Here is a 26,681-nt window from a genome sequence, read left to right on the forward strand (position 1 = left end):
ATATATATATATATATATATATATATATATATATATATATATATACATATATATACACACACACACACACATATATATATACATACAGATACAGTATATATATATATATATATTTATATATATATATATATATATAGTATACAGTATATATATATATATCCAAGTTGTATAGTGTGTGCACTCTCACCAGCCAACTTCAGCTTGCCAGGGTGCTATAACCAGGTATATAGAGAATTCATAAAACAAGCACTCACTGGACATCGGTGATAAAAAAAACTAATGTTTATTGTGACGTTTCAGGACCTTCAGAGGAAGGGACGCTTGTGGTCCCGAAACGTCACAATAAACATTAGTTTTTTATCACTGATGTCCGAAGTCCAGCGAGTGCTTGTTTTATGAATTCCCTCTCTCTCTCTCTCTCTCTCTCTCTCTCTCTATATATATATATATATATATATATATATATATATATATATATACACACACATACAGAGGCATACCTCGTTTTATTGCGCTTTGCATATATTGCCTTTTTTACAAATTGAAGGTTTGTGGCAACCCTGTGTCGAGCAAGTCTATCACCACCATTTTCCCAACACATATTCGCATATAAACACATAAATACACTCATTAACATATAAACACATAAATACACTAATTCACATATAAACACATAAATACACTCATTCACATATACACACCACCAGCAAAAAGATCATGACTCACTATAGCACTTTTTAGCAATAAAATATTTCTTCATTAAGGCACGTATTGTTTATTTAGACATAATAGTATTGCACATTTAAAAGACTGCAGTATAGTGTAAATAAAACTTTTATATGCACTGGGAGAAAAAAAATTGTGTGACTTGCTTTATTGCTATATTCGCTTTATTGTGGTATTCTGGAACCGAATCCACAATATCTCCGAGGTATGTCTGTACCTCGGAGTCGGAAAAGGGAAATTTGTGAGTGGCGTGCTTGGAAATATTTTATGCACACAGTACTAGGAAGGAAGGAAATATCTTTGTGTACCACAGACGTGAGTTTTGTATCTGCTGACACAACTCTAAGGAAAATGAAGAAAAAATAAGAAAAGAAAAAAGAAATAAGTACCCTGTAACCACGTCACCTGCTCTGACATCCTAAAGTTCATACCAAGACAAGAAAACCAAGCTCCAAGAGGCAATAAATACAGGAAGTTTCCTAAAGAAACCAGCACAAAGGGGACCCACATCCCATTCTACTCCAAGAGGCAGCGATTTTATACAGACCAGAACATCCAGGATTCATTCAACCACTAGATACATCCTCCAATGCGGCAAACTTACCTCATAGGATTGAGGTAACTTTTGGTAAGGGTATCTATTACGCCTTCATTACACTAGGATTCCAATATCCTATCAAAGACTCTAATATATATACGTATATTCATATACTTCTCTTCCCTTTTTTTTTTTTTTTTTTTTTTGTTTTCTTTACCCACCAACACTGCCGAGATTTTAATATTATTCAGTTTTTAACCCCTTAATGACCGCAGCACTTTTCCATTTTCTGTCCGTTTGGGACCAAGGCTATTTTTACATTTTTGTGGTGTTTGTGTTTAGCTGTAATTTTCCTCTTGCTCATTTATTGTACCCACACATATTATATACCGTTTTTCTCGCCATTAAATGGACTTTCCAAAGATACCATTATTTTCATCATATCTTATAATTTATTATAATTTTTTTTATAAAATATGAGAAAAAAATAGAAAAAAAACACTTTTTCTAACTTTGACCCCCAAAATCTGTTACACATCTACAACCACAAAAAAACACCCATGCTAAATATTTTCTAAATTTTGTCCTGAGTTTAGAAATACCCAATGTTTACATGTTCTTTGCTTTTTTTTGCAAGTTATAGGGCCATAAATACAAGTAGCACTTTGCTATTTCCAAACCATTTTATTCAAGACTAGCGCTAGTTACATTGGGACACTGATATCTTTCAGGAATCCCTGAATATCCCTTGACATGTATATATATTTTTTTAGAAGACATCCCAAAGTATTGATCTAGGCCAATTTTGGTATATTTCATGCCACCATTTCACCGCCAAATGCGATCAAATACAAAAAGTCGTTCACTTTTTCACCAACTTTCGGTTTCTCACTGAAATTATTTACAAACAGCTTGTGCAATTATGGCATAAATGGTTGTAAATTTTTCTCTGGGATCCCCTTTGTTCAGAAATAGCAGACATATATGGCTTTGGCATTGCTTTTTGGTAATTAGAAGGCCGCTAAATGCCGCTGCGCACCACACGTGTATTATGCCCAGTAGTGCAGGGGTTAATTAGGGAGCTTGTAGGGAGCTTATAGGGTTAATTTTAGCTTTAGTGTAGTGTAGCAGACAACCCAAAGTATTGATCAAGGCCCATTTTGGTATATTGCATGCCACCATTTTACCGCTAAATGCGATCAAATTAAAAAAAACGTTGAATTTTTCACAATTTTAGGTTTCTCACTGAAATTATTTACAAATAGCTTGTGCAATTATGGCACAAATGGTTGTAAATTCTTCTCTGGGATCCCCTTTGTTCAGAAATAGCAGACATATATGACTTTGGCGTTGCTTTCTGGTAATTAGAAGGCCGCTAAATGCTGCTGCGCATCACACGTGTATTATGGCTAGCAGTGAAGGGGTTAATTAGGTAGTTTGTAGGGAGCTTGCAGGGTTAATTTTAGCTTTAGTGTAGAGATCAGCCTCCCACCTGACACATCAGACCCCCTGATCCCTCCCAAACAGCTCCCTTCCCTCCCCCACCCCACAATTGTCTCCGCCATCTTAAGTACTGGCAGAAAGTCTGCCAGTACTAAAATAAAAGGTTTTTTTATTTTTATTTTTATTTTTTTAAAGCATATTTACATATGCTGGGGGTGTAGCATCCCCCCTTAGCCCCCAACCTCCCTGATCCCCCCAAACAGCTCTCTAATCCTCCCCATCTGCCTTATTGGGGGCCATCTTGGGTACTGGCAGCTGTCTGCCAGTACCCATTTTGCAAAATAAAACGTTTTTTTATTTTTTTTATTTTTAGTTTCTGTAGTGTAGCTTCCCCCCCCCCACAGACCAACCCCCACCACCTGCCTGATCTTTTTACTGCCAACTTTATTTCCCCTTTTTAGTAAATTTTAATGGTACTTTTTCTGTAGTGCAGCGGTTCCCACCCGCTCCCTCCCGTGCACGCGCCCGCCCCCACCCCCCGTGCACGCGCGCGCGCCCGTGCGCGCCCCCCGGGCATTCCCGCCCCCGATCCCGCCCCCCTCAGCATCATCCGGGGCCATCGATGGCCGCCACCCGCCTCCCACACCGGCTCCTATCCACCCTCAAACGTAGCCGTTAATGTCCGGTGCAGAGAGGGCCACAGAGTGGCTCTCTCTGCATCGGATGGCTACAAATGGTTATTGCAGGATGCCTCGATATCGAGGCATCACTGCAATAACCGGAAAGCAGCTGGAAGCGAGCAGGATCGCTTCCAGCTGCTTTCCACACCGAGGACGTGCAGGGTACGTCCTCAGGCATTAACTGCCTTTTTTTTGAGGACGTACCCTGCACGTCCTCGGTCGTTAAGGGGTTAAGAATCTCCATAAGCGCTGTTTACCCTTTGACTCCTATTTTTCCTATATTGTATAGACTTAGTCTATCATACAATATTTGTACCTTCATAGCTGCTCTATGAGATTTTCATACCTCTGACTAGCGCATTTACTTGAGTAACGCCTGTTTCCACTCACTGACACTGAATGGTAACATTCTACTTAATTCTATATATATATTTATATTTATTATTATTATTATTGGAAGCAGAGTTTGTTATTATATAGCAGATTTGTGATGATTGTAATGCCAAATATATTCCAGATAGTTAAAAAAAAATTCTTATCTATATCTAACTATAAATATATACATACATGTGCTACGTTACCTCAATATCTCCACAGTCACACTCCTCTCCTTCCTCCAGAAAGCCATTACCACAACGTGCACCACCATACAGCGTTTTGGTGTCAGGTGTATTGCTAAGGCACATTCCTCCTCCGGAGCGCAGGAATCGATCCAGCTCTTTTCTGTTGCAGGCATTGAACACTTTAGGGAAGGGGTGTCTGTGTACAAGATAAAACAATACAACAAAACAACATTTATGGACCTGCAATATTGCTAAAAGAATTTACTAGCTAACTGTACATGTAATGCAAAGGAAGAATACATTTAGATATAATGGCAGCAAATTATTTTGCCTTTGTAGCATTTACCACTGAGATTAAAGGAAAGGAACTGTAAAGTCAAAATGTAAGTTTCTTAGAGCATGTGCTCCCATTATCATACTTCATTCTCTTGATAGACTTTGTTGAAGAGTAAACCTAGGTAGGCACAGGATTAGTACTCTATGGCAAACATATTTGCAACATTGTACAAAATTGCTACAAACATTGCTGCAAACACTGCTGCCATAGAGTGTCAAAGACACATGCATACTCTTTGATTTAGTACAAAATAGCGAAAGCACTACACTGATGAGAAGGAACGCTCTATTTTTTGATTCAATATATACACAACATATTCAGGTTAGTTACCAATGGTGTAAAATTTATGTACCTGAATTGCATATACCTGTGTGTATTACTTAAGTGTCTGTATTTAATTAATAGGTATATATTTATATACCCAATGAGCTTGAGTGCTTGTGCATAAAACAACACTAGTCACGAATATAGTCACTATCAAAGAAGATAGAGACTAAAAGAATGCACTTGGATAGCACTTCTGTTCCATGAAAATAACATTGAGACTCATATGGACCTTAAACAACCACTGCAGGTCAAGGGTTGAGAGAAAATATTAAAACATAACTTTTATTAACTTAACGTTTACTAAAAAAGTGTACTGTGTGAGTGTGTGTATTTTTTAAAAACACATAGCAACTTTGCTCATAATAAAAGTGGCTTGTAATATTGGGTGAATAAATTTCTTTGGACTTGGAATATTCTTCTCGGGTATATATATTTTTAGTTGGTAATATCCATTTATCAAGTAACGAGTTGGCTTGTGTTCTTTAATATTGTACACCACTTAGGGATTCAAAAACTCCACATGCCATCAAAAGTGTATCATATTAAGCAACCTTATGAATAATATAACTGAATGATTTTTAACTGTGTGATACACAGGTATTTGTTATTAATAAAAGTTTGTTGTTTACTGTTCCAATTTATCATTCAATGGGGTAACAGTATCACTTGAGATATTTTGTTCTCAGTTTACACATGTATTGTGTGCAGGGCCGGATTTACATCTCAGGTGCCTGTAGGCACAAAAACCTGAAGCGCCCCCCCCCACCCCCCCTCCCCCCTCAAAAAAAAGTGAAAAAAGTGAGGACTTTTTTTTAAATATATTATTTAGGACAACTATCTAAAAAATTTAAGCAATAACAATTTTAGTGTAGACTGTCCCTTTAAGTAATAAAATATAAATTTCCCATTGTCCTCTCTAAGTATTGAATTTACAGACACATATAAGATAAGTAAGCAAGTGTGTGTACACAAAGGGATAACACAATGATCTATTACCTGATTATATATATATATACACTCACACACACACACACACCTATACACACACACACACATACATACACACACAAACATATACACACACAATAATTTCATGTGTACTAAATGTCCCTAATTCTTTTATTTGAGGAACGTTTAAATGGCAAGTGATAGAGAGTGGCAAAATGCATTGCAAGGATTTAAAAGAGATGAACAAAGCCAATTACACTAATGCAGCCATGTGAACATGCATTTTACATGATATCTAGTTTCTAAAAGAGTTAATAAATTAACAGTGAAGTTACTGAGATTATAGTGACAGCTCATTTGGACTATCATAACTCTGAGTTAACTTGGAGACAAATACATTCGTAAAGGGGACAATTTATTTAAGTATTTATAATTCAGAATTTGATCAAACATCATAGAGACAGAATATACAGACATATCTAAAGATATTAAATTATAGTAAAACTACATGCATTCTTAAGTTAACTCATCTCTCTTCAAAACAGAGGTGGAAAGAATCAGTGCACAATTATCAGAACTGCAGGGCTGTGAGGTCCACACATTACTTTTGTATCTGGATTATGGATCAGTGCTGCTTCAAATGAAGCCAAACCAGGAACCCCAATAAAAATAATGGAGCCCAGTAAACATCCAAAGGAAGCAAAAATGCTCTGAGTGACAGCTAACAGAAATGCCTATTATTTTATTAATACTAGGCCCTTCTTTTTTGTCTTATTTTTTTTGATAATAGCAGGAAGTTAATTAACAATATAATGCGTCACAGACAGTCTAGTCAAACTGATAATAACTTTTTACTGTGTAAGTGTTACAGTTAGTGCGCTTGGCCTTGGTCACTCTGACTCACTTTCACAGACTAGTCACACTCACTTATATGCTGTAGACAGGCTGAGCCGTCTCAGGACCCAGGGCAGGCGACAGGCTCCGCTCCGACAGCGTCAGAAGGTGGACCAAAGAGGAGCAACCAAAACTTCAGCCAGCCCAGGCCAGCAGCAATGAACACGCACGTCAGCTCACTACCTTCCCGCCTAGTACTCTGACTCTGAGAGGCAGAGGGCGGCAGCCGGCATCACGTGACAGTCAGACGTGGGCGTGACGCCGCCCGGCGAGCCCCAAACAAAATTAGTGGCTAATCTGTGATGGTGCGCATGCGCGGCGCCGATCACGGCAGACTCAGAGCAGCTGCCAGCCAGCATACTCACCTGGGCCCAGGGACTGGAGTCTGAGACGACTTGTCAGTCACTCAGTCACTTCACTTGTGCAGGCTGTACACTGCCGACTGGAGCAAGGGTGGACTCTGGGGTCAGGGGTGGACCGTGGGAGCGAGGGTGGAGTCAGGGGTGGGAGGGAGTCAGCCTGAGCCTAGGAGGACGCGAGCTACTGCTACTTGCTATAGTTGTTGCTTGCTAGTCTCCTAGTTCTGCTCACTGTGACATCCACATCTGTTCCGATAAAGTTGATAAGTACTAGCCCCTGCCTACTGTACAAATTAAACAGAAAGTAACAAAGCACTCATTCACAGGCTCAACAAAATCAGAAAAAAAAAAGTTAAAGATTTTTTTTTTTAGAAAAAAAAAAAATATATTTTTTTTTTTTTAAAATACACTGACTCTGTGGCGCCCCCTGCTGCAATGCGCCTGTAGGCACATGCCTACTGTGCCTAATGGCAAATCCGGCCCTGATTGTGTGCTTAGGACACTTGATGCAGCAAACTTTTTGCTTATTTTTGATTAATGTATGGCATGTAAAGGTGCTTGGTGTACTTTTGACACAACTTGTTTCAAAGATTTTTTCAAGTTTGTGTTATTCAATTTTTTAATAAAAAAAAATTAATTTTTTTGTTCTACTTCCATTACTCAAACAACCATAAAGATATGTTAACTACATTAGATTGTATAGTATTTTAGATATATCTATATAAAATTTGTATTATCCTAACTGAGTTTTGACACTGTTAGTATTAGCGTCTGCTTTCAGTGATCTAATACGGTTAACACCAGATTTTTAAATACTATAATTTTGTTAACATTCAGTAATGAGCGATTAGCAGTGTTAGCGTTATAATGTTAACATATACTATGCCAGTAGCATTTGCGCCTTGTTTGCCGCTGTAGTTTTTAGTTCTAGAAGTATACTTATTTAGGTAAATATATTGACAGTCTTATGCAATAGTTATCGGTTACAGCTATTATGCTGTTCAGATATAGCACGCTCTTTAATCACGCTACTGAAAGATTTGTATTGTCCTAGCTATGTTTTGACACTGAAAGTATTGACGTCTGCTTCCAGTGATCTTATACGGTTAACAACATATTCTTAAATAATATAATTTTGTTAACATTCAGTTATGCGCGGTTAGCAGTGTTAGCGTTATAATGTTAGCATATAATGTGCCAGTAGCATTTGCGCCTGGCTTGCCGCTGTAATTTTTAGTTGTAGAAGTATACTTATTTAGGTATATATATTTTGGCGGTCTTGTGCAATAGTTAACAGTTACAGCTCTTATGCTGTTCAGATATAGCACGCTCTTTAATCTCGTTACTGAAAACTGTATTCGTATTCCTTAAAGTTGGAATCTAGTCCAAATTGCCACTGTCTAAGTAAATTTATTTAAGTTGGCTATGCCATTAAAAAAAGGCTAAACAGGGTATTAACAGCTACTCTTCCCTAACATGTTTCGCCGATAGCGTTTCGGCTTTTTCAAAGGTGACGCGCGCCGGCGTCTCAGGGTATTTAAATGCATAGGCGGCAACCCATTGGCTGCATTTAGACCAATCCCAATACTCTCAGAACTAAGAGGAGGCGTGATTAGACTTTGATTGACTTGAGCCATTGGAAACATATTCGTCGGACTTACGAAGGATCGCTTGAAGAGATGACAGACTGGAAGTGGCATTCAATGTGCTTTGAATGACAGAATTGTCCTCTAATATTTATTCCAACTGCGCTTGTATTTCATCAAAAGATACATGTTACATTCAAATATGTTTTTATCGAATATTTATAGAACTACTCCTTTCATTACCTTTCTATCAGGGAGGCATATATCATTAGAAATGTGTTTTCTGTTTTGTTCTTCTAAGCGGTGTATAGCAGAACAGATTATAGCATAATTGTGAATATTTATTTATTGAATAATCTATGGTTACAGTTTTTGAATTTTACAATATATTAACAGATCTTACTCTTGATGTTACAAATATATTTATATTGATTATCACCAAGGTTTGGCTTATATTCTTATCAATTTTTAAATTTTACCATATATTGACAGATCTTACTCTTGATATTATGAATAAATTTATATTGATTGTCACCAAGGTTTGGCTGTATTATTATAAAGCATCTAGTGTGCTTCTGAATAGTGAGTCATATGACTTACACTGAATTGAAAGGAGGTCAATGACTGATCTGGCATTAGAATTTACCTAAGAGCATAACTTGTACTTCTCTCATATTGAAAACTATTAAGTCTTATGATTGAATGAATCTATACTGTCATGTCCTGGACAGTATTGATGTTGATATTGTGACTGAATGCTGTGTAAAAAAGTTTTTTATATATTAACTCAAAAAGAGATTAAATGAATTGGTCCTAAAGTATTTAGGTTAGTGTGGTCTGGGATCAAGTGACTGATTGGCAAAACTGCAACAACATTTATTTTGTATAATTTAGAATAATTTTAATAATTTAAAACATTATGTGTTTCGGGGTTGATATGTGAAATATAAACAACCAAGGATAGTGTTAGAAGATAAATGGTGGAGTGTGATCATCTGGTAAATTGGGGTCTAAGGGGAGCATGGAGCCCTGTGACATAAGTACTGGACTGGTGAGGTACTATAAAACATAAAGGGGGAATTAATTAATTAAGGTCCACTCTGAAGTAGAGTGAGAGTGGTGATATAGGAATGAGCATGAGCTGACATGTCAAGCGTGAATAAAGGTGATGCAAAAAGGGGGAAAAAATACACACGTGTGGTGGTGGAGAAAGTGATAAAAAACATTTTTTTATTTATATAATGAAATTTTTTTTATCTATTAACCATTGTATGCAGTGTCTCTTCTATACTAACATTTAGAGAGATACATGTATAAGTGAAATTAGGAGGTTTAAATTCTCTTTGTTTTGAGAGTGAGTGTTGTGCATCTTTCTATTGTAAGGTGTTAGATTTACTGCTTGGTATTAAACCCATTATTCATCAGTTGTAATTTACATCTCTTTTATATGCACTGGGTGCTGTGATGTTTGTTTGTAGCAATTGGTATTATTTCCTTTGTCAGAAATATTCTAATCCTTCATATGAACATAGAATAATTGTTCTGTTCATTCATGCCTTTGGGATATACGCTGTCCATTAAATATATCCATTTTGCTTCTGCCTTAAGTAGAGATGTTTCCAAGTCTCCTCCTCTTAGTCCTAAGGATATCTTCTGAATTCCAAAGCATTTTAATTCAGAGGTTTTGGATTGGTGGTATTTAAGGAAATGCGAAGCTACGGACGTGATTTTCTTGTTTTTAGATAGATCTTTGGGGGCATTACGGATGTTTCGCAGGTGTTCCATCAGACGGGTGTGTACAGTTCTAGTCGTCATCCCAATATATAATTTGGGGCATGTGCATTGTAGAACATAGATGACTCCACTAGAATTGCAATTGATATAACTCTTAATTTGATGGTTTTTCCCAAACCTGTCAATGATGGATTTCTTTTTGGTCATATTGCCACATGAGGAGCAGTTTCCACATAAATATGAACCTCTTTCTGGTGGTCTTGTTTTACTGGTTTTTTGTACAAAGTGACTGGGGCTCAGCATTTCTTTTAAATTTCTATTTCTACGGTAGCTGAGTTGGACTCTGTCCCCTATTATGTTCTTTAAGAGGGGGTCCGCTTGTAGTATATGCCAGTTGTTGTTGATTATATTCACAATTTGTTTTGTTTGCTGATTATATGTGAGTACTAGTCTGGTTTTGTTATCACCTGTTTTGTTTTTTGTTTTTAGTAACTCAGATCTAGCAGTTTTTAATGCTCTCGTCTTGGCTACGCGGATCGATCTTTTGCTGTATCCCCTTAGGAGTAGACGTTTTTCCAGTTCTGCAGCTCTTATCTTGAAGGTTGTATCTTGTGAGCAATTTCTCCTAAGTCTCAAGAATTCTCCAATTGGTAAGGATTTTGTAGTGTTTGGTGCATGGGCGCTTGTGGCAAATAGGACATTGTTTGTAGCTGTTTCTTTTCGATACAGATCTGTAATCAGGGAGCCGTCATCTTCCTTACAAATTAATAGATCCAAAAAAGAGATTTGGGTCTGACTTTTGTAATGCGTCAATCTGATGTTTAAATTGTTCTGATTTAACTTGGATAGAAAGGTATCTAGATCTTTTTCGGTGCCCTCCCATAGAAACAGGATGTCGTCTATGTACCGGATCCATACAGGAATCTTGTCAATATATTTGTCATTTGTGTCACTAAATACCACAGTTTGCTCCCACCATCCCAAGAATAAATTTGCGTAGGTAGGAGCGCAAGCTGTGCCCATGGCAGTACCTTGAGTTTGGAGGTAGAACTTATTGTTGAAGAGAAAATAGTTTTTGGTTAACACGAATTTGAGTAGATTAAGTGTGAATTGGTTATGATCCGGGCTTTCATCAGAAGACATATCAAGAAAGTATTGGATGGCATTTAGTCCTAGTTTGTGATCAATGCTAGTATACAGTGATTCCACATCACAGGACACTAACCAAGTGTTTTTGGAAATGTAAATGTCCTGTATTATTTGTAGCACTTCCATGGTGTCTTTCACATATGATGATAGTTTCTTAGAGCATGTGCTCCCATTATCATACTTCATTCTCTTGATAGACTTTGTTGAAGAGTAAACCTAGGTAGGCACAGGATTAGTACTCTATGGCAAACATATTTGCAACATTGTACAAAATTGCTACAAACATTGCAGCAAACACTGCTGCCAGAGTGTCAAAGACACATGCATACTCTTGTCAGCCTACCTATTTGTACTCTTCAACAAAGGATACCAAGAGAATGAAGACATTTTGTTAATAGCTGTAAATTAGAATGTTTTTTTTTTTTTTTTTTTTTTTAAATTTAACAGTTTACATTGGGGCCCGTGTTTCTGGCAAGTCTTCAGACTCGCCAGAAACAGCAGTTATGAATTAGCAGTCACAAAGAACGCTGCTCCATAACCCTGTCCGCCTGCTCTGATGAGGCGGACAGGAATCGCCGGAAATCAACCCGATCGAATACGATCGAGTTGATTGACACCCCCTACTGGCAGCCCATTGGCTGCGAGTCTGCAGGGGGCGGCGTTGCACCAGCAGCTCTTGTGAGCTGCTGGTGCAATGCTGAATACAGAGAGCGTATTGCTCGCCGTATTCAGCGAGGTCTTGCGGACCTGATCCGCACTGTTCGATCAGGTCCGCAAGACCTTTGATAAATAGGCCCCTTTGACTTTACTTTCCTTTTTTTAATCTCCCTTGAAATATGTAAAAAACTGTTTATTATGAAGCTAGCAGGAAATGACTGCCTGTGTGCAGTTGTTTCTTCAGGACTGATTGCTCACTGGCTGATAAACAAAACTCCTGCTGCTTTATTGGTTAATACATTTTAAAATGATCTTTTTTAGATGCAACAAAGAAAAAAATATTTCTATTCCATTTAAGAGGCGGCTGGACACAAAAAAATGGAAATACAACCTCTTTATGGCATAAAATATCTCCCTTATTTCCTAGATACAAACCTAAACAAGAAAGGATGGAACCTGGCTAATGCTACAAATGAAAAGCCACTAAAACAAGGAAAATACTTTACCCACGTCTAAATGTCCTTCCTTAGTCCTCTTCCTACCCAAAATGTTTCTTTCATGATTCAGATAGAACATACAATTTTAAACAACATTGAAATTTACTTCTATTATAAAATTTGCTTTATTCTCTTGGTATCTTTTATTGAAGAAGCAGCACTGCACTACTGGGAGCTAGCTTAAGATATTGGTAAGCAAATGATAAAAGGTATATTTGTGCAGCTACCAATCAGCAGCTAGTTCCCAGCTCTTGTGTGCCTACCTAGCTATGGGCAAGATTACAAGTCACGCGGTATGAGTTTTCTGATCGTGATATGGTTTTTCGCAATCAATTTCCATTGCGCAGATATTTCAAGTCTCGAAAAATCACGATTGCGTGTGCCTTTTACGCAACAATCCTTTGGAAGAGCTGTAGTTAACAGTTTTCCACAATATAAAAGTTTCATGAAACACTTAAAAAATTAATTGCAAAGTACAGTTACACTCATATTAACACTGTCTAATAAAAAATATTTTATAAAAATATTGCACACAAAAGTTATAAGGGATCAAAGATACGAGATCTCGTGCTTTTAGAGAAAAATAAGCAGATGCAGGGATTTTACATTGACATACATAGAGAAACATCTGAAATGGATTTTCAGAGATATTCACATATAGATCTCGAGATATCGAGACATATATTTATATACATATACATATCTCGCAATAAATAGATATAGCTGCCCAAAAATCATCACATATATAGAGAAATATTTATTTAGAAATAAATAGAACATATTCCGTTAAGAAAACATTCTCGCAATATAAAATATTCGCATTTTCATGTACACTTTTCGAAGAAAATACGTCAAGAGCTTTGCGCAACATATTAGGGTTTTAGTTTTTTGTTTTTTTTCTATTTGTCTTCTCCATTGACTTCTATGGGGGAATACGTGAACGCGCACATGATTTGGCTTTTTGGATTAAGCTGTTTAACGCGCACACAAAATAAGTTATTTTGCAACTTGTAATACCTGCGAAACCCAAAAAAGAAAAAAACATAACTTATGCAGTGTTTTTGCAACTTTGAAAAACAGATTTGTGCTGTGCAACGGCACAGAAAGGGTGAGTTTAGTATCCTTTTTTACATAACTCATCACTTAAACTCCACTTGATTTTTAGTAATGGTAAATCCAAGCATTTGTTAAACATTCAGATTTATCATCACTTTAAGGTTCAGGAAATAACAAGGAACGGTAGGTTGTCAGCAAATGTTAGCTAACCTGCAAGACCGAAAAACTGAAAAAAAAACACAATAGATAACATACACATAATGATTCCCACAACACCGTTATAGTCAGTAACTGATAGGATCTGTAGGAATATAGGGGAAACATCCTGTGTGATATTTATCAGGTGTGTTAAGATAGATTTAGTATAATATCTATACTATAATCGTGTTTGTAGCGTTGCCGTCGCCAGTTGCGCACACATCCTCAAGGGAATGTTGGCTGCGCTAGGCAGCCAAAAGTATGGATTCTTTCACCACGTTGCCATTTTTGGAATCCACCTGGATGCAGCGTAGGCAAACGAAGCCTTAAAAAAAAAACGCACTTGTCCGCACGAAACAACGAAAAAACACGTAACCACCCGCAAGAAATAAAAAAAAACTAATCGCCCGCACAAAGTATAACAAAAAAAAGTGGAGACTGATCTAGTAAAATGAGCTGTGATTCTCTGAGGCGGAGACTGACCCGACTCCAAATAAGCTTGATGAATCAAAAGCTTTAACCAAGATGCCAAGGAAATGGCAGAAGATTTCTGACCTTTTCTAGAACCAGAAAAGACAACAAATAAACTAGAAGTCTTCCTGAAATCTTTAGTAGCTTCAACATAATATTTCAAAGCTCTTACAACATCCAGAGAATGTAAGGATCTCTCCAAAGAATTCTTAGGATTAGGACACAAAGAGGGAACAACAATTTCCCTATTAATGTTGTTAGAATTCACAACTTTAGGTAAAAATGTAAATGAAGTCCGCAAAACTGCTTTATGCTGATGGAAAATCAGAAAAGGAGACTCACAAGAAAGAGCAGATAATTCAGAAACTCTTCTAGCAGAAAAAATAGCCAAAAGGAACAACACTTTCCAAGAAAGGCTCAAAATGAGGAGCCTGTAAAGCCTTCAAAACCAAATTAAGACTCCAAGGAGGAGAGATTGATTTAATGAAAGGCTTAATACGGACCAAAGCCTGTACAAAACAATGAATATCAGGAAGTTTAGCAATCTTTCTGTGAAATAAAACAGAAAGAGCAGAGATTTGTCCCTTCAAGGAACTTGCAGACAAACCTTTATCCAAACCATCCTGAAGAAACTGTAAAATTCTAGGAATTCTAAATGAATGCCAAGAGAATTTATGAGAAGAACACCATGAAATATAAGTCTTCCAAACTCGATAATAAATCTTCCTAGAAACAGATTTACAAGCCTGTAACATAGTATCAATCACTGAGTCAGAGAAACCTCTATGACTAAGCACTAAGCGTTCAAGTTCCATACCTTTAAATTTAACGATTTGAGATCCTGATGGAAAAGCGGTCCTTGAGACAGAGGGTCTGATCTTAACCCCTTAATGACCAGGCACGTCCTCATTAGGAGGTTACTTAATGACCAAGGACGTGCCTGGCACATCCTCTGGGGTTTGAAGCTCTTGAAGCAATCCTTATCGCTTCCAGCAGCTTTTAAGGTATTGCAGTGATGCCTCGATATTCTGGTAAGAGCGGAGAAATAACTTATATTTCAGATTCCGGCTCCTCTTCATTGGATTAAAATCGGACCCCAAAATCAGATCCCACTTTGGATATCCAATACACTTGGTTTACTCAGAAACCAGACCGCATCCATATACATATTACTTTTTCTGTTCAGCGACCCTCACAACATCATAACTTTCCTTGGGACCAAATTGCACCCCACACACTATTTTGGGACAATTTTTTCTACTATTCCTTTGAGACACGCAATTAGTACCCATTTTTTCCTTGTGCACATCAGTATTTTTTTAAGATTGGCCATTCTTTCTCAATCTTAGGCATCATTATATGTATTTAGTACTGTCTGTTTTTATTGATTTTTGATAAACGCTTTATTTTATTTTATTAAATACCATATCAAATGTTATTTTTATACCACACTTCTAGTCGTATAAATATTTTTTTCTGTTCATTCTCTTTGTTTAAATTATTACTCTACGGTTCACTATACAGTTGTATTTTAACACCTTGCTTTTTCTTGTTCTCCGGCTACCTAGTCTGCCAGCACTAGTTATATTGCTCCACACTGACAGCACTGATTGTCTTGTTTTTGTCTTATTCGCTACTATTTGCTACACGTCTTTTTCGGCCACACAGTCTGCCGGCACTGACCAATTACTTTGTTTCCAACTCTAGTTCTTCTGACAATTTTTTTTTTTTTAGTTTATACTTATACTTCTAGTACCATTTAGCCAAAGTTAAAACTTTGTGTCACTTATATATACACTGTCACCACATATATACACTGTCATAACATTGCATCCTCTTCTATACGGGCACTTCATTTGCCACTAGCTCTCAGCTATTGTTGGTATATATGATTAGACTTAGTTATTGAGCACTAGTTACACTTCAAACCGCATTTTTTATCCCTAACTGAAGATATTAATGTATCTATTGTCTAATTTATTGCTCTTCATTCTCCTTGTGATACCTAAGTATACTTAAGCCTAATTTTCAGGCGCTCCTTCCCCCACTCTCTTGTTTTATATATGCTGGTGCTACCAGAAACACAAATGATTGTTCCATGATGATCTTGGAGATCACTCTTGGAAGAAGAACTAGAGGCGGGAAGATATAAGCAGGTTGGTAAAACCAAGGAACTGCTAACGCATCCACCGACTCCACCTGAGGATCCCTGGACCTGGAGAAGTACCTGGGAAGTTTCTTCTTTAGATGGGAAGCCATCAGTTCTATTTCTGGAAGACCCCACATCTGACCAATCTGAAAAAAAACACATCTGGATGGAGAGACCACTCCCCCGGATGTAAAGTCTGAAGGCTGAGATAATCCGCTTCCCAATTGTCTACACCTGGAATATGCACTGCAGAAATTAGACAAGAGCAGGATTCCACCCATGAAAGTATCCAAGATACTTCTTTCATAGCTAGGGGATTGTGAGTCCCACCCTGATGATTGACATATGCCACAGTTGTGATATTGTCTGTCTGAAAACAAATGAATGGTTCTCTCTTCAACAGAGGCCAAACCTGAAGAGCCCTGAAAATAGCACAGAGTTCTAAAATATTGATGAGTAATCTCACCTCTTGAGATTTCCAAACCCCATGTGCTGTCAGAGATCCCCAACCTGAAAGACTTGCATCTGTTGTGATTACAGTCCAGGTTGGATGAACAAAAGAAGCCCCTTGAACTATATGATGGTGATCTAACCACCAAGTCAGAGAGGGTCGAACATTGGGATTTAAGGGTATTAAGTGTGATATCCTTGAATATCCTCTGCACCATTGATTCAGCATACAAAGCTGAAGAGGTCTCATATGAAAACAAGCAAAGGGGATCGCGTCCGATGCTGCAGTCATGAGACTTAAAACTTCAATGCACATAGCCACTGAAGGGAATGATTGAGACTGAAGGTTTTGACAAGCTGAAACCAATTTCATTTGTCTCTTGTCTGTTAGAGACATGGACACTGAATCTATCTGGAAACCTAAAAAGGTGACCCTTGTCTGAGGAATCAAGGAACTTTTCGGTAAATTTATCCTCCAACCATGTCTTTGAAGAAACAACACTAGTTGATTTGTGTGAGATTCGGCAGAATGTAAAGACTGAGCTAGTACCAAGATATCGTCCAAATAAGGAAACACCGCAATACCCTGTTCTCTGATTACAGAGAGTAGGGCACCGAGAACCTTCGAAACAATTCTTGGAGCTGTCGCTAGGCCAAATGGAAGAGTGACAAATTGATAATGCTTGTCTAGAAAAGAGAATCTCAGAAACCGATAGTGGACTGGATGAATCAGAATATGAAGATATGCATCCTGTAAGTCTATCGTGGACATATAATGACATTGCTGAACAAAAGGCAGAATAGTCCTTATAGTCACCATTTTGAGAGTTGGCACTCTTACAAAACGATTCAAAATTTTCAGATCCAGAACTGGCCTGAATGAATTTTCTTTCTTTGGGACAATTAATAGATTTGAATAAAACCCCAGACCCTGTTCCCGAAACGGAACTGGTATGATTACCCCTGAAAGCTCTAGATCTGAAACACACTTCAGAAAAACCTGAGCCTTCACTGGATTTGCTGGAACGTGTGAGAGAAAAAAATCTTCTCACAGGAGGTCTTACTCTAAATCCTATTCAATATCCTTGAGAGACAATACTCTGAATCCACTGATTTTGGACAGAATCTGCCCAAATGTTTTGGAATTTGTTTTATTCTGCCCCCCAACCAGCTGAGCTGGAATAAGGGCCTCACCTTCATGCAGATTTGGGGGATGGCTTTGGTTTCTTAAAAGGCTTGGATTTATTCCAACTTGAAGGTTTCCAATTGGAATCAGATTCTTTGGGGACGGATTGGCTTTCTGTTCCTTATTTTGTCGAAAAGAACGAAAACGATTAGAAGCTTTAGATTTACCCTTAGATCTTTTATCCTGAGGCAAAAAACTCCCTTCCCCCCAGTGACAGTTGAAATAATTGAATCCAACTGAGAACCAAATAAATTGTTACCTTGGAAAGAAAGAGATAGTAATCTAGACTTAGATACCATGTCAGCATTCCAATATTTGAGCCACAAAGCTCTTCTAGCTAAAATAGTTAAAGACATAGATTTAACATCAATTTTGATGATATCACAAATAGCATCACAGATAAAATGATTAGCATGTTGAAGCAAGTGAACAATGCTAGACAAATCAGGATCTGTTTCCTGTTGCCCTAAACTTTCCAACCAAAAAGTTGATACAGCTGCAACATCAGCCATATATATAGCAGGCCTGAGAATATAGCCAGAAAATAAATAAGCTTTCCTTAGATAAGATTCAAGTTTCCTATCTAAAGGATCCTTAAAAGAAGTACTATCTTCCATAGGGATAGTAGTACGTTTAACAAGAGTAGAAATAGCCCCATCAACTTTGGGGATTTTTTCCCAAAACTCCAATCTAGCTGCTGGCAAAGGATACAACGTTTTAAACCTAGAAGAAGGAATAAAAGAAGTACCAAGCCTATCCCATTCCTTTGAAATCATATCAGAAATAGCACCAGGAACTGGAAAAACCTCTGGATTAACCACAGGAGGTTTATAAACAGAATTTAAACATTTACTAGTTTTAGTATCAAGAGGACTAGATTCCTCAATATCCAAAGTAATCAACACCTCTTTTAACAAGGAACGTATATATTCCATCTTAAAGAGATAAGTAGATTTGTCAGTGTCAATATCTGAGGTAGGATCTTCTGAATCAGATAGATCCTCAGCAGAGGAGGATAATTCAGTATGTTGTCGGTCATTTGAAAATTAATCAACTTTATGAGAAGTTTTAAAAGACCTTTTACGTTTATTAGGAGGCGCAATAGCAGACAAAGCCTTCTGAATCGCATCAGCAATAAAATCTTTTATTTTCACAGGGATATCATGTACATTAGATGTTGAAGGAACAACGGGCATTGTACTAGTACTGATGGATACATTCTCTGCATGTAAAAGCTTATCATGACAACTGTTACATACTACAGCTGCAGATATAATCTCCGTTAACTTACAACAAATACACTTAGCTTTGGTAGAACTGTTATCAGGCAGCAGGGTTCCAACAGTTGTTTCTGAGACAGGATCAGATTGAGACAGCTTGTAAATGTAAGAGAAAAAAAACTAAATATAAAGCAAAATTATCAATTTCCTTATATCGCAGTTTCAGGGATGGGAAAAAAATGCAAACAGCATAGCCCTCTGAGCATAAAAAAGGCAAGAGGCATATAGGAAGTGGGGTTTAAATAATTAAATTATTTGGCACCAAGTATGACGCACAACGCATAATAACTTTTTTTGCCGCTAACAACATCCGGAAATGACACAACTCACGTCATGGCAGACACAACCTTGTGCAAGGAAATCTGGCGTCTACTAAGACGCCGGAAATTACGAATTTGCGTCACCAAACGTACCTTCGCGCCAAAAATGACGCAATAAATATCAGCATTTTGCGACCTCGCAAGCCTAATTTTGCCCGCGAAATTTAATGGAAAAAAAACAGACAATTTGAAGAAAAGACTATACCTCAGGTAAAAACTTCCTAAATATGTTTCCCAATTTTGAAATTGATAGTCTACAAAAGGAAATATACATAAACCTGACTCATTGCAAATATAAGTACAATACATATATTTAAAACTTCATATTAATACATAAAGTGCCAAACCATAGCTGAGAGTGTCTTAAGTAATGAAAACATACTTACCGAAAGACACCCATCCACATATAGCAGATAGCCAAACCAGTACTGAAAAAGTATCAGTAGAGGTAGTGGAATATGAGAGTATATCGTCGATCTGAAAAGGGAGGTAGGAGATGAATCTCTACGACCGATAACAGAGAACCTATGAAAAGATTTCCCGTGAGTAAAACTATAGAATCAATAGGTGATACTCCCATCAAATCCCTCTGACAAACACTGTACTCTGAGAGGAATCAGGTTTCAAAATGCTGAGAAGCGCATATCACATAAGAAGCACAAACTTACTTCACCACCTCCATAGGGAGGCAAAGTTTGTAAAACTTAATTGTGGGTGTGGTGAGGGAAGTATTTATAGGCATTTTGAGGTTTGGGAAATTTTGCCCCTCCTGGTAGGATTGTATATCCCATACGTCACTAGCTCATGGACTCTTGCCAATTACATAAAAAAATAAAGTAATTAACCCATAATCCACAAATAACATAATTAAAATATTAACCCCTAAACCGCCAACCCCCCACATCGCAAGAAACCAAATTAACCTATTAACTCCTAAACCGCCAAACCCCCACATTGCAATAAACGTAATTAACCTATTAACTCCTAAACTGCCAACCCCCCACAACACAAATAACTAATTTAATTACAAAGCCCCCTAACCTAACACCTCCTAAATTAACCCAATACTAAGTTACACTTAAATAAAACCTTACATTAAATTACATCAAAAATAATCTAAAATTACAAAAAATAAAAAAATTAAACCTAATCCCTATGAAAATAAAAAAGCCCCCCCAAAATAAAAACAAACCCTAATCTAAACTAAACTACCAATAGCCCTTAAAAGGGCTCTTTTACATTTAAATAATACTAAGTCCCCTGTAACAGTAAAACCCCCCCACCCACCAAACCCCAAAAACCTAAAGGGGCATTTGTATGGGCATTGCCCTTAAAAGGGAATTCAGCTATTTTACTGCCCTTAAAAGGGCAATCATCTCTTTTACAGCCCATTAAATCGCTATTCTTAAAAATAAAATAAAAAAATAAAAAAAAATCTTAAAACTAAGCCCCAAATAGGTACTCACCGTCCCTGAAGTCCGGGGAGAAGGTCTTCTTCCAGGCGGCTCTACCTCCAGAGCTGAGGTGCGGAGCTGTCTTCCCCGATGCACGGATCCACAGAGGGGGGTCCTCAGCGGCTGTCTTCAGCGGTGGCAGTCCTCAGCGGCGTGGAGGCTCCGCTTCATGCGATCGTCCATCGCACACTGAAGATTGAATCCAAGGTACCCCATATTCATTGGGGTACCTTGCATTCCTATTGGCTGACATTTTTAAATCAGCCAAAAGGATGAGAGCTACTGAAATCTTATTGGCTGATTTGAACAGCTAATAGGATTTCAATAGCTCTAATCCTATTGACTGATTTCAAAATTTTAGCCAATAGGAATGCAAGTTATCCCAAATTGAATGCGGTACCTTGCATTCAATTTTCAGTGTACGCCAGAGATTGGATGAAGAGGAGCCTCCACGCCGCTAAGGATCCCCGCCGCTGAGGACTGCCACAGAGAACTGCTGCTGAGGACCGCCACTCTGGATCCGCGCATCGGTAAAAAATGCTCAGCGCCGCCTTCGCTCCAGATGGAGATAGAAGATGATGGAGCCGCCTGGAAGAAGACCTTCACCGCCGGACTTCAGGAATGGTGAGTACCTATTTGGGGTTTAGTTTTAGGATTTTTTTTAAAGATTAGAGATTTAATGGGCTGTAAGGAGCTGATTACCCTTTTAAAGGCAGTAAAAGAGCTGCATGCCCTTTTAAAGGCAATGCCCATACAAATGCCCCTTTAGGGTTAATGGATAGCTTAGGTTTTTTTGAGTGTTATTTTTTTTTATTTTGGGGGGTTGGTTGGGTGGGTTTACTGTTAGGGGGTAATTGGTATTTTTTTTTAAGTAAAAGAGCTGTTTAACTTAGGGCAATGCCCTACAAAAGTCCATTTTAAGGGCTATTGGTAGTTTAGTATTAGATTAGGGGGTGTTTTTATTTTGGGGGGATTTGTTATTTTTATAGGGGTATTAGTTTAGGTTTAAATTTTTTATTTTGGATAGCTTTGTTTATTTTTTTCGGTAATTTTACTTTTTTTAATTTCTGTAACTTTAGCTAGGGGGTTTGTATTTTTTAAACAGAATTCCCTCTGGGCAGGCTTATCGCCTAGTATATATATATAAATCTGAAGTAAATTTACTGAATGTAGCAGCACAGAAAAAGAAACATTTAAGAAAGGGGTGCCCAATAGGTAGATCGGGATCTACCAGTAGATCCCGAAGGCGCTGCTGGTAGATCTCAGCCAATGTGATCAAAATTATGTGGTCAAGTTACGCGATCTCAACACTTGGGCGTGAGTAGAGTATGGTTGCGAGACGAAAAGTGCTACAGGATTAGATCTTGAGGGACATCGATTTTAACCAATCAATGTAGATGATTTTTGAATGACAACACAATTGGCCTATCAAAAGTATGGTTGAGTGAGTACTCTCCCAATCAATATATGGCGCTGTAGTATAGTTAAGAGGGTAAGCGTCAATAGATAGAAAAAGTAAAGGCGGAGGCTGCAGTGCTATGCTAAAGGAACAAGTCTGATTGACATCTGGCAAATAAACTTGTTGACCCAGTAAGAAATGGTCTGGATGGCGCGCTATTGAAATTTATTTGTGTCAGCATCACTGGGTCATACCAGGCCAAGCCTGTGGCACAAAGTAAAGGGGGTCAGTGGCAGTAATTTTAATACAGTGTTTTGTAGCATGGCACAAGGGGTTGCTCCTGTTAAACGGAATTAAAGTCAGTGCTACTTTTGTCATTATGCTTTTGCACATCCATGTGTTGCTAAATCATGCAACCTTAAAGGGATACGAAACACACTTTTTTTTTCATGACTCAGATACAGAACATGCACTTTTAAACAACTTTTTAATTTACTCTTATTAGCAATGTTTCTTCATTCTCTTGGTATCTTTATTTAAAAAGCAGGAATGTAAGCTTAGGAGCCGGCCCATTTTTAGTGGGTAGATCTCATTGAGCTGGTCATTTGAAAAGTAGATCCCAACACAAAAAAGTGCGGGCACCCCTGATTTTAGAGAAATAATTAACTGCTAGGCATAATGACATATTCAAAACAAAGAATAGCCAGAAAATATAATGCAGATGTATTTTGTAAAAAATATTTATTAGTTATTTAGATATTGAAATAAGAGTATTATTATTATTCTTTATTTATAAAGGGCCAACAGATTCCGCAGCGCTGTAAAGTTTTAGTTTCCATACAGTAAAGAGGGCTGCAATGCTGTACCATAGGTTTCCCTTTAAAAAAAAAAACTATTTTCTTATCTTTTCTTCTTTGCTAAAGCCAGTTAGATACACAAATAAAAAAGCCACAAGATTGATTGGCTGTACAGAATGAAGCATGGTTAGGCTTGGGATGATAGAGCAAGCACTTCCAATTCTTGTGGGATTCGGAAAGGTCAACATTTCAGACTTAAATCCTAATGAAATGACATGTCAGAGTTTTATTACTCACAGTTAAACACTTTATATTACAATCTCAAAATGTTTATTATTAGAGGATCAGATTAATTGAGGGGGGGAATTGTGGTTTGGGGTTATTTTTGTGGGATAGATTAGCTCAGCCACAGTTAAGATTCATGCGCTATAGCACTGGCACCACTGCTATAGTGGCTGGAGTTATAACTCCTTGGTGCTGCTTTTACTTAGTGGAGCTGTATTTATCACTGTCACTAGATAATATCAACATGTTTAATGTTGATGGAGATGGGATTTTGGCAAAACTATACGTTGTACACAGCTATTGGTGTAATTGTCATAGCTTTTGTCAACATTTCCAAGAGAGGTTCTTACATATTTATAACACGTATTGAAAAGTATGTTTTCTGCCTTTAATTTCAGGTACAAAATATTCAACAAATATATACATTGGAAGCAACAATCCAAACGTGCTATTAGTTAAGCGTATTTTACACTGACAAGTAAACGTTATTTTATAATTCTGTATTGTTTCAGTTCGACCAACAACAAAAAAAGCTCTTCAAATATTACTCTTATTAACACATGTTTCTTATATAAGGCACATTTAAATTCTATATATATATATTTTTTGCTCACCCAGTAGCCGCTGCCATAATGCAGCCCCCATCCTCTGGCTTTGCTGAACAGCATCCGGCCCCATCATGACTCATTCCAAAATTGTGTCCCATCTCATGAGCCATGGTAGCTGCTACCCCAATCGCATTATCAGAATGATCCTACAAAAAACAGAGTGTACCACTAAGATCAAGGAAGTCACATTATACTGAAATTATCTTTAGTTTAAAGATCCAATTTTAAATGACTACTGTCATGGTGTTTGAGACATTTTATCAATATTTGTACCTGATCAGGGCTCTAACATTTAAACATTTTAATACACAAAAAAAAGACCTAAAATCTATCTTCCAGCCGAACGTAGCCAAATCTGTCCAGTTATTTGAGCTGTAGGTGTGTCTTAAAGGGACAGTAAAGTCAAAACTAAACATTCATGATTCATGTCATTTTAAACAACTTTTCAATTTACTTCTTTTATCAAAATTTGCTTTGCTCTCTTGGCATCTTTTGTTGAAGAGTAAAGCTAGGTAGGTTGATAAGAGATCAGGAGTGTGCACGTGTCTTTAACAGTCTATGGCACAGGTGTTTGCAACTATGTATAACATGGCTATAATTAATGTTGCAAACACTGCTGCCAGATGGCTAAAGTCTGAGCTCCCCCAGGAATACTCTTTAAAAAAGAATACAAAGATAACTAAGCAATATTAATAATAGAAGTTAATTGGAAAGTTGTTTAATTATGTCATGTTTTATCCAATCCATGTAAATTTAGATTTTGACTTTACTGTCCCTTTAAGTTACCTCATAGAGGAAAACAAAAACAAACTCCCCCTTCATTTAGAAAAAAATACAAAACAAATTACCATCACATTTTCAGGAGTGTATTGATTACCAGTCAACACTAAGCACTTGCAAATTGGGTTTTGAAATGGGAATAAAATTCCAACTTAATCCATGGCTGCATTATTGTTTTAATGATCATTATCATCATTGTACTGTTTTGTTTTGAGTTTCCTATGTTACTTTATTAAATAAGTTTGAATAATGCAGTTGTATTATCTGTTTCCTAAAGACCATAGTACAGCTCTAAACCAATATTTTATGCTTGTGATACCCACAATTCTCTTCTGCAAAATGTCTCATTCATGTGTTCACTGTGCTAATCTGATGCATGTCTATGTTTCTTTGTTTATACCCATATTTTCTTTCTATTTTACTGCTAATCAGTTCCTCTGGCGAAATGTGTTTATACAGAAGTAAACTTTTTTGTGTTTCTTAAAAAGAATGTATAAATATTTTTCAGTTGTCCTACTGCAAGTGAACTAAAAAGTGTTCCTTCATATGAAAAGTTCAGACAATGCTAATATACTAATATCATTAATTTAGCAGCATATAAATCCCAGGTCAGTGGGCTCAGGTCCAAATAATGTGATATTTATTTGGAAAAAGGAAAAAAGGAAAAATATTCAGTATTTGTTTAGAACAAACACATTTAGCAAACATGCAGTTTTTACTTGTGTATTAAAACCTTTGCTATACCTACAAAATAAATGTGTGAAATTACATATACAACTATTGCAGCTAAGACAACCATGGTATAATCTTCTGACTGAAATTCATAGTATAACTCTAAAATGAGGAGTCATGGGTGACACTAATATTTACCATATTTACCCCACCAGACTGGTATGTAGAACACATTGCCTGCAGGGGTGCAAGCCCGATGGTCGTACCATGAAAGGATTGTCCCCTAAAAGATAGGATCATAAAACAGATTACAAATAATAATATGGAAGGCTAATGCATTTAAAAGGTGCATCCAACTTACACTAATTAATATTAAACATTTAAATATACATGAGTGCATTTAAATTTCAAATAGAAGCATTTCAGCAATATATTTGTATCAGTGGTATATGCACATTTGTGTAAAAAGACAATAAAGATAGCAACATTGTAAACAGATACAAAGAAAAAGAAAATAAGACTGCAATAAAAATGTATATTAGTGTACACTGTGCACAAAATAAGATATATAATCCCAATATGGGCCAAAATTGTCCCAAAGATATTATTTGTTCGCAATAGTTGTGGCTCATCCAAAAAGGATCAGAAAATATAAAAGATAAGATAACACATATTACAATAACGTATTGATAAGAGAAACAATCCTATACTACTAGAGTATTACAATCAGTCTTCAGTGCTGCAAACCCAGCTTTTAATGACAGTGGTTATTAAAGGTGGTTCTTCCACAGTCAAAAAAACTTTTATTGACTTCCAAAATAAATATAAAAATATTTATAATAATAAAAACAATATACAGTAGACAATGTGGTTACAATCATTAGAAGGGGTACAGTGTTCAAAATGGATATTATCTAGGCAAAGGTGGACTATTCTACTTTTCCTTCTTAATATGGGAAGAGACCACAGCTGCATTACTTACTTGTGGGAAATACTGAACCTGGCCACCAGGAGGAGGAGGCAAAGAAACCCCAGCCAAAGGCTTAAATACCTCCCCCACTTCCTCATAACCCCAGTCATTCTTTGGCTTTTGTCACAGGAGGTTGGCAGAGAAGTGTCACAAGTCCCCTGATGGGAC

At 37.1% G+C, this 26,681-nt stretch overlaps 1 protein-coding gene across 3 annotated transcripts in view; it reads right to left on the reverse strand.

Annotated features, from left to right (window-relative positions):
• Positions 1–26,681, reverse strand: part of ADAM19 (ADAM metallopeptidase domain 19) — a 329,717-nt gene that overhangs the window by 82,272 nt on the left and 220,764 nt on the right. For all 3 annotated transcript variants that reach the window (XM_053718789.1, XM_053718788.1, XM_053718787.1), the window contains 3 exons: positions 25,742–25,826; positions 24,098–24,237; positions 3,969–4,146 (listed from right to left, as the gene is read on the reverse strand). In XM_053718789.1, the coding sequence (XP_053574764.1) occupies positions 3,969–4,146; positions 24,098–24,237; positions 25,742–25,826 (403 nt within the window). The remainder of the gene's footprint in view (positions 1–3,968; positions 4,147–24,097; positions 24,238–25,741; positions 25,827–26,681) is intronic.

The sequence above is a fragment of the Bombina bombina genome, chromosome 6 (assembly GCF_027579735.1).
Source record: "Bombina bombina isolate aBomBom1 chromosome 6, aBomBom1.pri, whole genome shotgun sequence".
In the NCBI taxonomy this organism is placed as follows: domain Eukaryota; kingdom Metazoa; phylum Chordata; class Amphibia; order Anura; family Bombinatoridae; genus Bombina; species Bombina bombina.